The sequence below is a fragment of the Leiobunum rupestre genome, chromosome 4, assembly GCF_980474605.1.
Source record: "Leiobunum rupestre chromosome 4, qqLeiRupe1.1.hap1, whole genome shotgun sequence".
In the NCBI taxonomy this organism is placed as follows: Eukaryota; Metazoa; Arthropoda; class Arachnida; order Opiliones; family Sclerosomatidae; genus Leiobunum; species Leiobunum rupestre.
Window position 1 is genome coordinate 755444 of NC_143387.1, and position 15732 is coordinate 771175.

General features: G+C 35.6%; 2 protein-coding genes across 2 annotated transcripts; both read left to right on the plus strand.

The window, feature by feature from the left end:
• Positions 1–2424: 2424 nt before the first annotated feature.
• LOC149945845 (uncharacterized protein F54H12.2-like) lies at positions 2425–3576 on the plus strand. The gene has a single exon (XM_090173456.1). The coding sequence runs from the start codon at positions 2425–2427 to the stop codon at positions 3574–3576; it is 1152 nt and encodes a 383-aa protein (XP_090029582.1).
• Positions 3577–10015: 6439 nt separating this feature from the next.
• On the plus strand, positions 10016–12489 carry LOC149945846 (uncharacterized). The gene is made up of 3 exons (XM_090173477.1): positions 10016–10259; positions 10326–11250; positions 11316–12489. The coding sequence occupies exons 1-3, from the start codon at positions 10016–10018 to the stop codon at positions 12487–12489; spliced, it is 2343 nt and encodes a 780-aa protein (XP_090029603.1).
• The last annotated feature ends 3243 nt before the right edge of the window (positions 12490–15732 follow it).

Here is a 15732-nt window from a genome sequence, read left to right on the forward strand (position 1 = left end):
TGTAGCTGTGGGTGTGACGTCCAGATTAGTGGATTCTTATTCCAAAAATCCGAAAATTTTAACCGCTGTCATAATAATATTTATAATCGTAATAATGGAATTATCGGAATTCCTATTATGGTACTACACGGTACCCACACCGGGAAATTTTACCAATTGTGGATCAACTTAGAAATATATACTACGACGTAGCAGACTCTGGCGGTTACGTTGGCCTTCGAGGATTATATCGTTCAGCCCGAGAAAAGGGATTCAACGTATCATTGAATGAGGTTAAAGATTTTTTACAGAACCAAGATACCTATACGTTACACAAAAATGTAAAGCGACGGTACGAAAGAAATAAAACAATAGTTTACGGTATTGACGAACAATGGCAAGCTGATTTAATTGACCTGCAGAAACTATCGAGACAAAATAAGGGATATCGTTACATACTCGCTTGTATTGACGTCTTTAGCAAATTCGCTTTCGTTGAGCTGGTGAAAGATAAGAAGGGGGCTACCATAGTGAATGCTCTGAAAAACATACTAGATGGTGAAAGACGACCAAAACGCCTACAGACTGATCACGGGAATGAGTTTGTTTGTAAAGCCGTTCAATTGGAGTTAAAATCACGGGGAATAGAATTTTTCGCGACGAATTCTGAAGTTAAGGCCAGTATCGTCGAACGCTTTATTCGATCGTTTAAATCAAGAATGTATCGATATTTCACTGCAAAAATACAAATAAATACGTCGATACACTCCAAAATTTAGTTACCGCGTACAATAACAGCTATGCCCGTCGAAGTAAAGTCAGAAAATTCGATAATAATTTGGAAAACTCTATACGGAGGTATTGATTTCAGTCCGCCAGTGACCTATGATTTCGAAATTGGTGATTTTGTAAGAATTAGCAAAAACAAGGGTATCTTTGAGAAAGGTTATATCCCAAATTTTTCCGAAGAATTGTTTCGAGTGATTAAGCGGATACCGAGGCATAAACTGGGAGCGTTTTACAAGGAAGAAGTACAAAAAGTCGGAAAAGATCTCGAGACTTGTGCTTTTAAAATTGAAAAAGTGCTCAGGTGGCGACGCAAATCTGATAATTCAGTCGAGTTACTCGTACGCTGGAAGGGGTATGGACCGCAATTTGACAGTTGGGTTCAAGAAGTAGACTTAGAATGAGTTTCTACAACACTCTACCATCCGATTCTTCGCTGAATTACTTTCCCGATAATACTCTGAGCAAATTCAGAGCTTACCTTCCGGAAAATGTTCAGCTGAATGGACCTTACGAAGTAGGGTTAGCGGAAATAAGTTATCCTAGAACGTGGAACAATATCAAAGAAGAGCGGGTAGTCCGAGTTTGGACGGATGATATCATGTCGGAAGGTTTTACGGAAGTAAAACTAGCTATTATACCCAAAGCAAATTTCTCTACAATCGAAGATTTCCTTGAAATGTTAAAATTTGAGGGTAAAAATGTTGAGTTTAAATACATAAAACATCTGAAACGAGTTTCGGTTCACATTGCTAAGAGTTTTTATTGTAAAATCCCTACTGATATAGCGGTTATGTTGGGGTTTTCGATTCAGCAAGTACAAGAACTTGAAATTAGGGAATCGACGATAGCTCCATATACCGTAGATATGGACGTGGGATTACATTCGTTGTTTGTTTATTCCGATATCGTTGAAAGTACGATCGTTGGGGACAGGAACGTACCTCTCCTAAGAATAATTAGCGTTAAAGGGAAAGACGGTGAAACTATAGACTCGATATTCACTAAACCATATTATTTACCAGTCGCGGGTTCAAATATTCAAATTATCGAAATTAACATTATGGACGACTTGGGGAACCCCGTGCGATTCGAACGTGGAAAGGTGCACGTCACTCTACATTTCAGACCACGGAGGGCCTGGCTCACCCTATAACAACACGTGCGAGAACGAGTCGCGTTCATTTTAGTAAAGCATAACGAAGGACCAACATCATGAGACACTCGCAGTATAATCCCGCCGTAAGCGATTACGAGAACTACTATTTCAATCAGGCTGGCTATGGATCAATTCCTGTTTATCGAGGTGTGGGTGTTCAAAGAGGATATGGATTAGGCAATATACTAGCTTCAGCTTTTCGCAGTGCCATGCCCCTTTTCAAGCGTGGAGTCCAGTTCTTAGGAAGAAAATTCCTCGATACTGGAGCGAAAGTCGTCACGGACGTTGCTAGCGTTATTCCAATCAAAAAGGCACTCGCAACTAGATCCAAAAGCGCTGGCAAAGAAACCTTAATTTCAGCCGCGGAAGTGGTTAAGCAAATGACGGGATCTGGACTTAAAAAGAAACGCTCCCGACCGCGCAAAATCACTCGACGTAAAGCCAAGAGGAGGAAAACATCGTGCCCTTCTTACTCCGATATATTTTCATAAAGCGTTATTATGGCACTGTTACATCCACATTCAAGCGGGTGGGTGAATTCGGAATTGGACCTTTTTCAAGTTCCGTTATCGCAGACGGGGATTATCGGTGGCGAATGGGTCGAATACAATCCCATTTCCAGTATTACCAACAATTCAGCGTTAACGTTTTGCATTAGTGGCAATTCAGAATCCTACGTAGACTTGTCGCAGACTCTCCTACACGTTCAGGTGGAAGTGAAAAAACAAAATGGATCTCTCCCCAAAGCCGCCGTGATCGGTGCGGGTGGAGTGGTAACTACACCAGCTGATAATGTGGCGCCGGTCAATTTATTTTTACACAGTCTCTTTCCCGAAGTGCATCTATTTTTAAACGAAAAATCCGTTACTCCTTCGGCTCAAAATTACCCGTATAAAAGTATGATTCAAACCATGCTAACTTTTGGTGACTCGGCTAAAACGAGTCATCTGACCAGCTCCTTATTCTATCGCGACACGGCGGGTGAGTTTAACGACTTAACCAAAAACGAAGGTTTCTTGAAAAGAGCTGAATTTGCTCAAAAGGGAATTATCGATATGATCGGCGTCCTCCATTTAGATGTTTGTCAACAACCTCGATATCTTCTAAACTTGGTGGATTTAAAATTTGTTTTTGGTAAACCGAACACCGATTTTTGTTTACACTCCGATGTGAAATGTCAATTGGAAATCAAATCAGCTTCGCTTTATCTGAGAAAAGTTAAATTAATTCCAGAAATACCATTATCTCACGCGAAAATATTACAAGTGGCTAGAGCTAAATACCCCATCACTCGCACCGAATGCACTTCATTTTCGATCCCCCAGGGGAACATAAGTGTAGTGCAGGATCATTTATTTTCCGGCCAGATTCCCAATAAAGTCGTGATTGGGATGGTTAGTCAAACGGCTTTTCTAGGTGACTTAAAATTATTACCATATAATTTCCAGCACTTTAATTTAAACCACATTGGAATGTTTGTGGACGGAAACAGCGTACCCCATCGCCCTCTCACTCCTAATTTCGCGGAGAATAGCTACATCCAGGCTTACGCCAATTTATTTCTCCAAACGGGTCAGTGGAACATTGACGAGGGAAACCAAATAAGTTGCGAAGATTACGTTGGTGGGAACTGCCTTTCGTCTACGATTTGACGGCTGATTTGATGAGCAACGCCACCCATTTCCATTTAGTTAAAACGGAAATTTGAGGCTCGAGATAAAATTCGCATCAGCTTTAGCCGAAACGATTGCTGTAATTGTGTACGCGGAATTCCAGAGTTTGATTGAAATTGATAAAAACAGAACCGTGCTTTTGAACTAGAATGGATACGTTACAACTAACTAGAATTACGGAAAACGATAAGTCCACCAAAAACCTATTTCGGGGAGTTATGGCTGCGGATCAATTACCCAGATACGTGAAGACGGCTACTTCAGAAACGTCCGGAGAACAATGGGTTGTACTATATTTCTCGAAAAATAACAGCGCCACAGAATTCTTCGATTCTTTCGGGAACGCCCCCGATATGTTTCGCTTTAATGACTTTGTCGAAAGAAATAGTAAAACTGTTACTTTTAATTTGTTACAACTACAAGGAAATCTTAGTAGGACTTGTGGAGGCTTTTGCGTGTATTTTGCGATTAATCGATGTCGTGGTGTAAAAATGTTTGATATTGAGACAAGATTTTCTAAACAAAAAAATGATAATGATAAGATGATTAAAGAATTTGTGTATTCAAACTATTCAATAAATATTGAATAACTTTTAAATGTTTTTTTTTTAATTTACCAACATTCAAAACAAATTGCAAAAACCCTAGTTCATAAACTTTTTTGTTAAAGTAAATTCACAGATCATTTCCAGTTGAAAATAATTAACATTTTTAGAATAATATTTGTGAAAATAAATCAAAATACTCTAAATATTATTTTAGTCATATACATAATGCTCTATTAGTTATATACGTATTTTAGGAATTCAGTCACACCTTTTGTATCTTGTCGATCCAGTGATGTCCATAGGATAGAGTTTGAATACCGTTACCCAAAATGTATCTTTTATTATCACAAGGATTTAGAGACATTTTGTTTTGGGAAATGGTAAAGAGTTGATGTCTCTGACTCACAATTCGCATCATACAGTTGCTCGTAATTTGATTCCGAAAAAGACAATTGCGGTAGCTCGAGTGGCGGATACTTTTTTTGACGACTCTCTTGCAAACACCCTTCGCGGTTTTTCTCTCCCCCTTCTCCGAAAGGATACTATACATTTTCGGGCGTAAACCGCAAAACTCGCGTATCGGAACTCCTTCCATCTCGTCTTTCATCTTCCCAATCACTTTTTTATTTGATTCATTGTGAAGAGGATGTTAACGGGATATCCTGAGAAATCGAAGAGGTGGGAGGACTTCTGTTAGTCCGCGTAGACATCCTCGGATTGTATGTCATACGTGAGGCTGTCAGTATCTGTGAAAAGGAGTCACGCTTTACCCCCGAAATTCTTCCGCATGTACTCGTAATGAAACTCATACATGGAAAGTTTGGATAGATCCAAAATGGAGAAGCCGGTATAAATAGGTCTATTCAAAGTAAGCGACTTCCTCTTCATTTGAATGCCTACGAGTTCGTTGTGGAAAATAGTGAATTTTTCAAATGCCGGAGAAGACGCTTTATTGATGGCCCGCTCAGGTGTTTGCACGAGATGAAAGTCTAAACGATTACGGAGATTTTCCATGGTCTTACCTAGTATTAGAGAAAATGAGAATAGTATTGATTATTATTTAAATTTATATTTAATATACCAAAAGTGCTATTATTGAGCAACTTGAAAAATTCCCGTTCAAAGTTGTTTTTGGCAAGTTTTCTTTTCTCCGTATTGAACTCGATGAAGGGACGAAGCCAAGGACTTTGGTCAAACGAGAGTATCCTGTGAACTTTAGTAAGTTTCATCCCCTTCGAAACGTAGTATTTTAAATTACGATAGTGAACTACGTAACGTTGCTTGTTGAATAGATTAGGTACAAGCTTAGAAAGAGTGTCTTTTGTGGAAAGGTTCAATTGTTTAAGCATCAGTTTATAATATGAAGAAAATAAATCGGTGGTTATTGCGCGAGATTCGGGCGCAAGGGGGTAGCAATTGTGTTCTTGATGCAATTCACCAGGATACTCTAAATCAACCTCCAAAATGAAACCATAGGATGACTCGTCCGATAAAGTAAGCACGTGTAAATTAGTGTTATCGAGGAGGTCTTTTACAGGTACCCAAGCGAACTTACTAGTGGGTAGGTAGCCGACCATAAAATTACTCGGCTGCTCGGGGTCGTAAGTTTCGGGTATGTATTTATTATTCGCCTTGGCGAATCTGTGGCTAATCATCGAGACCCCTCCTCGAATACCGCGCTCAATAAATAAGTGCATGCCAATATCGAGGAGTAACTCCAACTTCACTTTGGTCATGTGAAGCGCAGATTCCCAGGCGAATCCTGGTCCGGTGTGCGCGTGCGCGCAATCCAGGCCATAGTATGCTACACACATGGCGCGGAAACTTTCGAAGACGTCAGCGAGCTGGAGGGTATCCGCTTGAACGTACAAATCGTGTAGTTCACCTGTCAAGGAAATTTTCGTTAGTAACATTATTTCTTTACATTAAAGATTTCTGGCGAAATACCTAGATTTTTTACGTTGAAAGTATTCCACACTTGTCGGACTGATTCGTAACTTTCATCTGATATGTGTTCGTCAGTGAGAGAGTTGAAAAATGCTTATCTAGGAGGAAGTGTCTCCTCAAACTTTGCCACGCTGCTCATGTAGTCGTAAGGATAGGTTAATTTTTTAAGTAAATACGGGACTTGATGCGAAGGATAGAAAGAGTTTAAAATAGGAAACTTAACCGACCCCCCCATATCTAAGTTATTAATTAGAGTTTCGAGGGAAGCTGGCATGAAACGAAGTGAATCGATGAAACGGAGACGACCTATAGTGAAACTTATATAAGTTTCGGTGGTTGATGGAATGCAGGAAATTTTATGTTCCTTCATCAACCCAATCCTCTGCATAATAAGATTGGCGTCGTATCTACAATTTGAAAATAACTATAATTTAGTTATAATTTCGTCGATAGTAGAAAGGAAAATAAATTACGTACCGTGATAAATTGTTCATGACGACGGGTGTAAACTTTCCAACTCTTAGCTTTATTTTACACGAAATGTGGGCCACTACGCGAAAACGCCCTAAAAATTGTAATTAGACGTTAGCTTTCTGATAATAAAAACCACCGATAAAAGTGTAATATACCGGAATAATGACAATGGTCTCTAACTCCCGGATCGCTCTGCGTGAGAAGATCTCCACACACGTAACAATGAATGGCGTTGCGGACCGATTCTTCTTCGACTGGTGTCAAAACCATCGGAACGTTTTACTTTAATAATTCGGTGATGTACTCCCGTTCCATCAACAAACTTTCAAGAAAAACATCAGTAGCGTCAGTTCCTCTATAAGTCACGGGCGGATGCGGTTTTCCTATAAATTGAATATTCTTTGTAGCGAAGATATTCGTTAAAAACAGTACAAAATATAAATACCATCGGGTCCTACAACAACATAGCTGAAACCACACGCTACATGTTCAGAAAGTTTGGTTGTTGATGACAGTGAAGAATCGGGTAAACATGTATGGATTTTATCAATGATAGATTCAAAATCCGCGTATATGACGTAAGGTACCTAAATTTAAGAAGAATATTAAAAAGTGAAAATTTGTAATAAGATTTCTTTTTTACCTTTTGTACCCAGCAAACACAAACACGTCCTATGGACGTCCGATAGACGGCACACTCGGATCTTGCCTTCGTCCGTAGGACATCCCAAAATCCGGGGTTGACGTCGGTTGGACGTTAAAGGACGTCCAAATGTCCGGTTTGTCTATAGCCGTAGTACGTCCCGGGGACGAGTTTTCGGACATCCAACGGCGATTACGGCGGTCGTCCCCTGGATGTCTTTCTATAAAACCTAGAGATGTCTTTAGGCCTTTAATTTGGTTCAATCATGGCTCAATAGGGATGAAACTAGGACGTTCATTGGATATCGTATTCTGAACAAATAATTTAAAAAGCCAAACTTGATATTAAAATTTTATTCAAAACATTAAAATACAAGATAATGGAAAAAATCCAGCAACAAGTGTACAATTTGAATGTAATAACACGAACTCTGCAAGTATTAGCAGTTAATATATAAATTACAAAACTTATATAGTTATTTAATTTTTATATAACAAAATAAATTTCGAACTAAACAATTAAAGAATTAAATAACCTTCCTTATACAAATGTAAAAAAAAACTATAAAATTAATTTTTAAATCAGAAGCAAAATAAAACTAAGCCATTTAATACTATTCCTAAAAAAAATTAAGGCTATCGGATGAAAAATGTACTCTAGAAATTACTGTTTCTCGAAGCTAAATTTTAATATTTATCCAAATCTTACTTTTGGAATTACAATTAAACTATATAATATATCACAGTATAAAATAAAGCTTTAGGCGAACCGTTCAGTGAGAGTAATGCATAATTAACTTAAAAAGTTAAATTGAAACATGTACAGGTCCAAAATGAACTTTAAAAACAGCGAACCTTCCCTAACATTCGGAGAATTACACGAAAATCTTACTTTTGGAATTCCAAATTCAATATACAAAATATAACAAAATGAAATAAAGCTTTAGGCGAACCTTTCAGTGAGACTAATGAATAATAAACTTAAAAAGTTAAATTGAAACATGTACAGGTCCAAAATGAACTTTAAAAACAACGAACCTTCCCTAACATTCGGAGAATTCCACGCAAATTTTACTTTTGGAATTAAAATTTAACTATATAAATTATCACAGTATAAAATAAAGCTTTAGGCAAACCGTTCAGTGAGAGTAATGAATAATAAACTTAAAAAAGTTAAATTGAAACATATACAGGTCCAAAATGAACTTTAAAAACAGCGAACCTTCCCTAACATTCGGAGAATTACACGCAAATCTTACTTTTGGAATTAAAATTTAACTATATAAATTATCACAGTATAAAATAAAGCTTTAGGCAAACCGTTCAGGGAGAGTAATCAATAATAAACTTAAAAAGTTAAATTGAAACATGTACAGGTCCAAAATGAACTTTAAAAACAGCGAACCTTACATAACATTCGGAGAATTCCACGCAAATCTTACTTTTGGAATTCCAAATTCAATATACAAAATATAACAAAATGAAATAAAAATTTAGGCGAACCTTTCAGTGAGAGTAATGAATAATAAACTTAAAAAGTTAAATTGACACATGTACAGGTCCAAAATGAACTTTAAAAACAACGAACCTTCCCTAACATTCGGAGAATTCAATGCAAATCTTACTTTTGGAATTACAATTTAACTATATAAATTATCACAGTATAAAATAAAGCTTTAGGCAGACCGTTCAGTGAGAGTAATGAATAATTAACTTAAAAAGATAAATTGAAACATGTACAGGTCCAAAATGAACTTTAAAAACAACGAACCTTCCCTAACATTCGGAGAATTCAACGCAAATTTTACTTTTGGAATTACAATTTAACTATATAAATTATCATAGTATAAAATAAAGCTTTAGGCGAACCGTTCAGTGAGAGTAATGAACTTAAAAAGTTAAATTGAAACATGTACAGGTCCAAAATGAACTTTAAAAACAACGAACCTTCCCTAACATTCGGAGAATTACACCCAAATCTTACTTTTGGAATTCCAAATTCAATATACAAAATATAACAAAATGAAATAAAGCTTTAGGCGTACCTTTCAGTGAGAGTAATGAATAATAAACTTAAAAAGTTAAATTGAAATATGTACAGGTCCAAAATGAACTTTAAAAACAACGAACCTTCCCTAACATTCGGAGAATTCAACGCAAATTTTACTTTTGGAATTACAATTTAACTATATAAATTATCACAGTATAAAATAAAGCTTTAGGCGAACCGTTCAGTGAGAGTAATGAATAATAAAGTTAAATTGAAACATGTACAGGTCCAAAATGAACTTTAAAAACAGCGAATCTTCCCTTACATTCGGAGAATTACACGCAAATCTTACTTTTGGAATTCCAAATTCAATATACAAAATATAACTAAATGAAATAAAGCTTTAGGCGAACCTTTCAGTGAGAGTAATGAATAATAAACTTAAAAAGTGAAATTGAATTATGTGCAGGTCCAAAATGTATAGACTTTGATCAAACATATTTTCTTCCTACCTCTGTAAAAGACTCATTAAAAAAATCAAACAGTTTTTTAATAAAATACTTACTCTTATGATATGTTATAATCTTTAACGTTAGTGTAGAACGCATTATGTACTTTATGGTGACCGATTCCAAACTATCGAGTAATGGCGTCGTTCAAAAGAAACTACAAACTGACGAGTGTCTCAATCCCGATCCTGTACGCATCTCTGATTCGCTGTTTTTCTCGTCTGCTTTTTGTGTATTTTAGTCTCCGTCGCGTTTAACGAAGATGCGCTTTAGTGTCTGTTGCGTTTATTTTATTTAATTTATCGACGATGAATAAAAAATTTTGTTGCGGGTTTTGTTCGAAAGAATTTAATAATAGATCGTCTTTAACCAGTCATTTGAAAAGAATTCATAACACTTATAATAACCCAACAGCCCAAACATCTAGACTCTGCCATGAAAAAGATTGTAATTTTACTTTCATAAGTACCCAGCTATTAATTGAACATTTGAACAAGAAACATGAACTTGTAGAATATGTAAATCAGCAAAAACATTTCAATTCTAAACAAGGTATTTTTTAAATAATTAACTAGTGCTATATAAAGTAACTAATAAATATACTAAATGAAATTATAGATTTCTTGGCCTGGAAGATCAGTCTTGAAGAATCAACCCATTCATCCTTTGTCGTTCGCAATTACAAACATAATGAAAAATCAGACGTTAAAAACACTTACTACGAATGTTCTAGGACTGGTTATTTCGAAGAGCCGAAAGGTAGAAAACGCTGCTTAAAATCCCAAGGTACGAAAAAAATAAATGCAAATTGTACAGCCTACATTGTCCTCAGTGAAAACAAGAACTCGAATAATGTCTCAGCTAGATTTTGTGAAACTCATTACCTTCATAGTCCTGAACTTAAGCACTTAGCATTGTCATACAGTGAAAAAGCTACACTAGCTGGCCAAATTTCTCAAGGAGTTCCCATAGATGTCATATTGGACGGTGTAAGAAGTAATGTTTTTCAAGAACAACTTCAGAGAGTTCATTTGCTCACCACGAAGGATTTACATAACATCGAAAGAGATTTTGATTTAAAACACAGAATTCAAAGACATTCTAGTGATTTGATTAGTGTTTGCTCATGGGTTGAAGAAATGAAAGAAGAAGAAGATAATCCTCTTTTGTACTTCAAGCCTCAAAGAAAAGAAGATTTGGAAAGAAATATCCATTCCAACGATTTCTACCTCATAATAATGACGCATGTTCAATGCGATATGTTGAAACGCTTTGGAAATAATAGCATCATTTGTGTTGATTCAACACATGGTATGAACGGATATGACTTTAACCTCACTTCTTTGATGGTGGTAGACGATTATGGAGAAGGTATACCAGTAGCCTTTATGTATTGCAATAGAGAAGATACCAAAGCCATGCAAATTTTTTTTGAGTGTATAAAACCAAAATCTGGTGCCATTAAAGCGAATGTGTTTATGAGTGACATAACTGAAGTATTTTATACTGCATGGAAGAATGTTATGTCTGAAGCTGAAAAAAGGTTATTTTGCACTTGGCATATTGATAAAGCTTGGAGAGAAAATTTATCGAAAGTAATTGGATCAGAAAAAAAGCCTCAGTTTACAAGGCTGTTCGAGTGTTGTTAGAAGAGCCAGACCCTGAAAAGTTCAAAGTGATGCACCATGAAATGATAGAACAATTATTGGCTGAAGGAGACACAAAACAATTTGGATATTATTTTCAGCAGTATTATAGTGTCAGACCTGAAACATGGGCATATTGTTATAGAAAGGGTGCTGGAATCAACACAAATATGTATCTGGAGAGTTTACATAAAGTTCTCAAACATATCTACCTGCGTGGGAGGAAAATCAAAAGATTGGATCACAGTATTCATATTTTACTACGGTTAGTCAGAGATAAGTCATTCAGCCGTTTAATTAAACTTGAAAAGGGTAAAAACACTTGGAAAATAGCAACTATTAAAAGTAGGCATAATCAAAGTCTTCAAAAGGATTCAAAAGTGGAAGTTGTTAAAAATGGAATTTTTAAAGTAGACTCTGGTAGCAATAAAAATATGAAATATGTTGTAGAGAAAATCGGCTCTTGTACTCAGTCATGTCCTTTAAGTTGTCCTTTTTGCAAAATTTGCATTCATATTTTTTCATGTTCTTGCCCAGACTATTTGATAAAAACTACTATGTGCAAGCATATTCACCAAGTTGCTAAATTTATTGAAAATTCAAACAGCTTAACCGTAGAAGGTGAGAAAATAAATGAAATTAAACCTAGCAGGCCTCAAGACATTTCCTGTAATGATTTACAACAATCCGAGTTGGAGCTTCATTTCAATTCAGTAAGAAAATCTTTATTAAATGTATGCTCTGATGATAAAATTGATTCAGCCTGTAACGAAATAATGGGAATCTCAAGAGAGGTAACACCGAGCAAAAAACAAAAAATACTTGAAGCGGTTAAAAATGCCATATCAGTAGCAAAAGCCATGAAAGAAAAGTCCAAAAACAACGCAAAAGAAAATATTAAAAATGAAATTTTACAACTAACAGATGAAGCGAGAAATGAGCCTGCCATTAAAAAAGCCAAGCTTCAGAATCGCTTCTTTAGCACCAAGAAAAAGTCAAATACTGGAAAATCATCAGTTTCAAAACCTAATTTATCCGAGAAAGAAAAACTGAAGTCAGTTTTTCTTATGGATAAAAATAATCCACCGCTTTTAGTTCTTCAAGCTAATGAAATGCATTCATACACCAAAAAATAAAGAAATAACGGTATTGACTGTATTGAGTTTTAAGTTAAAACTCAATACAGTCAATGAGTTTGGGATTTTCAACACAAATTTAAAATAAAATCCTATAGCTATTTTGAGTATTTTAGTCAAATGCAAGTTTAAGAGGTAATACTATTTCTATATTAAAATAACTTTCAAATATAAAATGAAAACTTCTCATAAATCCAAAAATATATATAAAAAACTAGTCATTGAACTTAATATTTTAGCTAGATTTATGTGTGCAGAAAAAATAAATTGATTCTCAGTGTTGAATATTTAACTTGTGATAAATAATGATAGCCAAGAAAAAAGTATTACTAAGTATTATGTGATAAATATATTTAAAATTAACCACAAAAATATTTTAAAGCTTGTTTTAAAAATGTGAGAATTTAAAAAATATAATAGTAATAAATTCTTATTTTGAAACCTGAGGTACTAACATTTTAAAAATAATCTAAAATAACCATCATATGAGGTTAATATGCCAAAAAAGTTGGTAACAGTCAACACAGTGAAATAGTTCTAGTTTGTAAAATTTATTGTTTACTTGTCAAAATTAAATAAATACTTGAGAGATCCTAATCAGAGTTAAATTTTGTTTTCATTGATATAACCTCAATAATTTCTAACCGTTTAGGAAGGACTAATAAAAATTATATGTACAGAATCATGTCTTAAAAATAGAGCATTTTCCGCTATTAGCGGACTTCTTCAATTTCAAATTTATATTGTAGCTGAATTTCTATTTCAGGGGTGAAAATTTCTAGAAAATGAAGTCAGTAAACTGTGACAGTGAAGGGAAGACTAAATTCATATAATATTTACAGATATTATGAAAATATAATATAATTTTTAGTATATTGCATTTTCCACTATTAGCAACTTAGTCAATTTCAAACAAATTTAGAAAAGTTTTAAATTCAGGGTTGAACATTTTGTAAAATAGATAAGTAAACTGTGACAGTTAAAGACTAAAAAATTAAAATTTACAGATATTTTAACATCATTATCATAGTTTTTAATATTACAGCTACACTAGCCTATTAGTGTCTTCGTCAATTTCAAACCGAAATTTAGCAAATAATAATATTCTTAATAAAATTAATATTTTGTGGTTCATTAATCATTATCAGCTCAAATACAAATACAGGTGAAAAAAATTAAAATTAATTGCAGATTAACGCACCTCTAGATAGCATTGATGGACGAAACATATCGGACGAATAGTGGAGATCCATGCGACGTCGATTGGGCTGAATATCGGATGTCACGAAATTGGTTCTACGAAGACTAAAATGGGACGTCCGTTATTCGTCCCGTAGGACGAATTTTGGACGGGACCAAGCTGGGCTCTAAGGACCATGCTGGGACGTCCCAGGGACGATTTGTGTTTGCTGGGTAGCCAGTCGATTTTATTGAATTTGAAAATGGGTTCTTTGTGGGGCATTTTCACAAGCTGTGGACCGTGGACATTACAGTTTTTTACGTGCTCTCTATGATTACTTTCGGCGCTTACACCAGAGTAGCGGTGTAAGCAATAACGGCATACGTAAATTTTTCCGTTATGATTTGTGAAGTGACTCAACAAGCGACTAAGGTCGCTAATAAGACAAAAGTGCTGGTTTTTTCCTGACACGAGATATAGAAGGTCTATTTGTCGATCTTCCGGCACTTTGTTTTCACTGACGTGAAGCGGGAAAACTTCGTTATCATAACCAAAAACGTTGATTGCTAGATTGTTTTTAAATTCAAATTTTGTAAGTTTTAAAACGTTTAATTGAAAAGGGAATGAAATGTCACTATAGTCTATTTCACTTTCAATTTTTTTGTATTGTTCCTTTCGGCGTCGATGTGAATTTGTAGGATGTAGTTTTGCTAGAATGCACCATAAGAAACACTTCTGGTCTTTAGTTTTAATATTTGGGAGACCTTTACCTTTACAAACCTCCGAGGGTAGCTCTATATAGGTACCACCTACGAGTGGAAGATACGTTATAATATCCACTTGGAAAAACAAAATCCGATCAATGGTCCATCCACTACCCATGTCTTGGAATTCCCCCATTGCTTTCGCAACTTGCTTTATGCAAGAGTCTATTTGAACTGGCATTACATCCGGCATGAGGGAAGTTTCAGTCTTGCTACGGAAATACGGTAACGCTTCAACTTTCTCGCCGTCGTTGAGTTTACGCACGTACTTCGCGCAAATAAATACGCTCCATTTTATACCCCGTTTCTTAGATAAGCGATTTTTCAAGTATTTAAATAAGGCTGAACATATAGAAGTGATTAATACCTCTGGGTCCGTTTGAGTGGTTTTCGGGGTATAACGCGAGCTAATGATGGCGTCCTCGATAACGGAAAGTTCTTCGACGTTTTCGAGAAAGTAATCCTCGGCGTCGTCTATTACCATCGGTTTTTGAAGTGGTAGAGGATTATTTTGCCATGGCTGTGCGGGTGTCGGTGAAACTGGCTGCTGAAATGGGAGGATGGCTTCTTTACGCGATGAATCGGGTGTCGATGAATCTGAACCACTCGCGTGAATTCGCGAATGACGTTGCAATCCGTATTTGCGCGCGAAACTGTTACCACAAAGCGAACAAACGTCTTTCCTATTACCGTGTTGTTCTCGTTTATGTCGATTCAAAGTAAACTTTGTCGCAAATTCTCTAACACATATGTTGCACGAAAACATTTTGACTCACTAGCCGCTACTCGCAACTGACAATGTCATCAGCTCCGATTCGAGCTTTTATACACTTTGCACCCCTAAACATTCGCTTCGCGTTGTTTAGGTTATAATAGTAGGGCCCTTCGCCAGTTGGGGTAGAGCGGGGTTTTTTTCCGTCTTAGCGCTTGGGACGTGGGAGAATTCTTTCAATGAAAGTACATCACTACTTTGTTATTATAACGGGGGTCGCATCTACCTCGCTAGAATGTTTTCAATGTGATAAAGAATCTTTGGAAAATTATATCTGATGCGCTCTTTAGAATTTACAAGAATTAAAAAAATAATATCTTATTAATTCCTAATTATAAGTACGTAAAAATTAAACTTTGGTATTTTCTCTTAATATTTATTTATTTTCACATTACAAATTCCTCACCGAGGGTTTGTTGAACAATTTGTTCTAAAGCCAATAATTTTTCCAAATCATCGTTAAAGTCATTTTTTTTTGTTTTTTTTTTTAATCTGCTTCTCTGATGGAGCGGTTCTTTTCTTCCGCT

Excerpts from the sequence above, each read along its gene's own strand:
- LOC149945846 (XM_090173477.1), top strand. The coding sequence starts at position 10,016 with ATGAATAAAAAATTTTGTTGCGGGTTTTGTTCGAAAGAATTTAATAAT. Across the intron at positions 10,260-10,325 it reads ACATTTCAATTCTAAACAAG|ATTTCTTGGCCTGGAAGATC; the intron begins GTATTTTTTAAA and ends ATGAAATTATAG. Across the intron at positions 11,251-11,315 it reads ATGTCTGAAGCTGAAAAAAG|AAAAAAAGCCTCAGTTTACA; the intron begins GTTATTTTGCAC and ends TAATTGGATCAG.
- LOC149945845 (XM_090173456.1), top strand. The coding sequence starts at position 2,425 with ATGGCACTGTTACATCCACATTCAAGCGGGTGGGTGAATTCGGAATTG.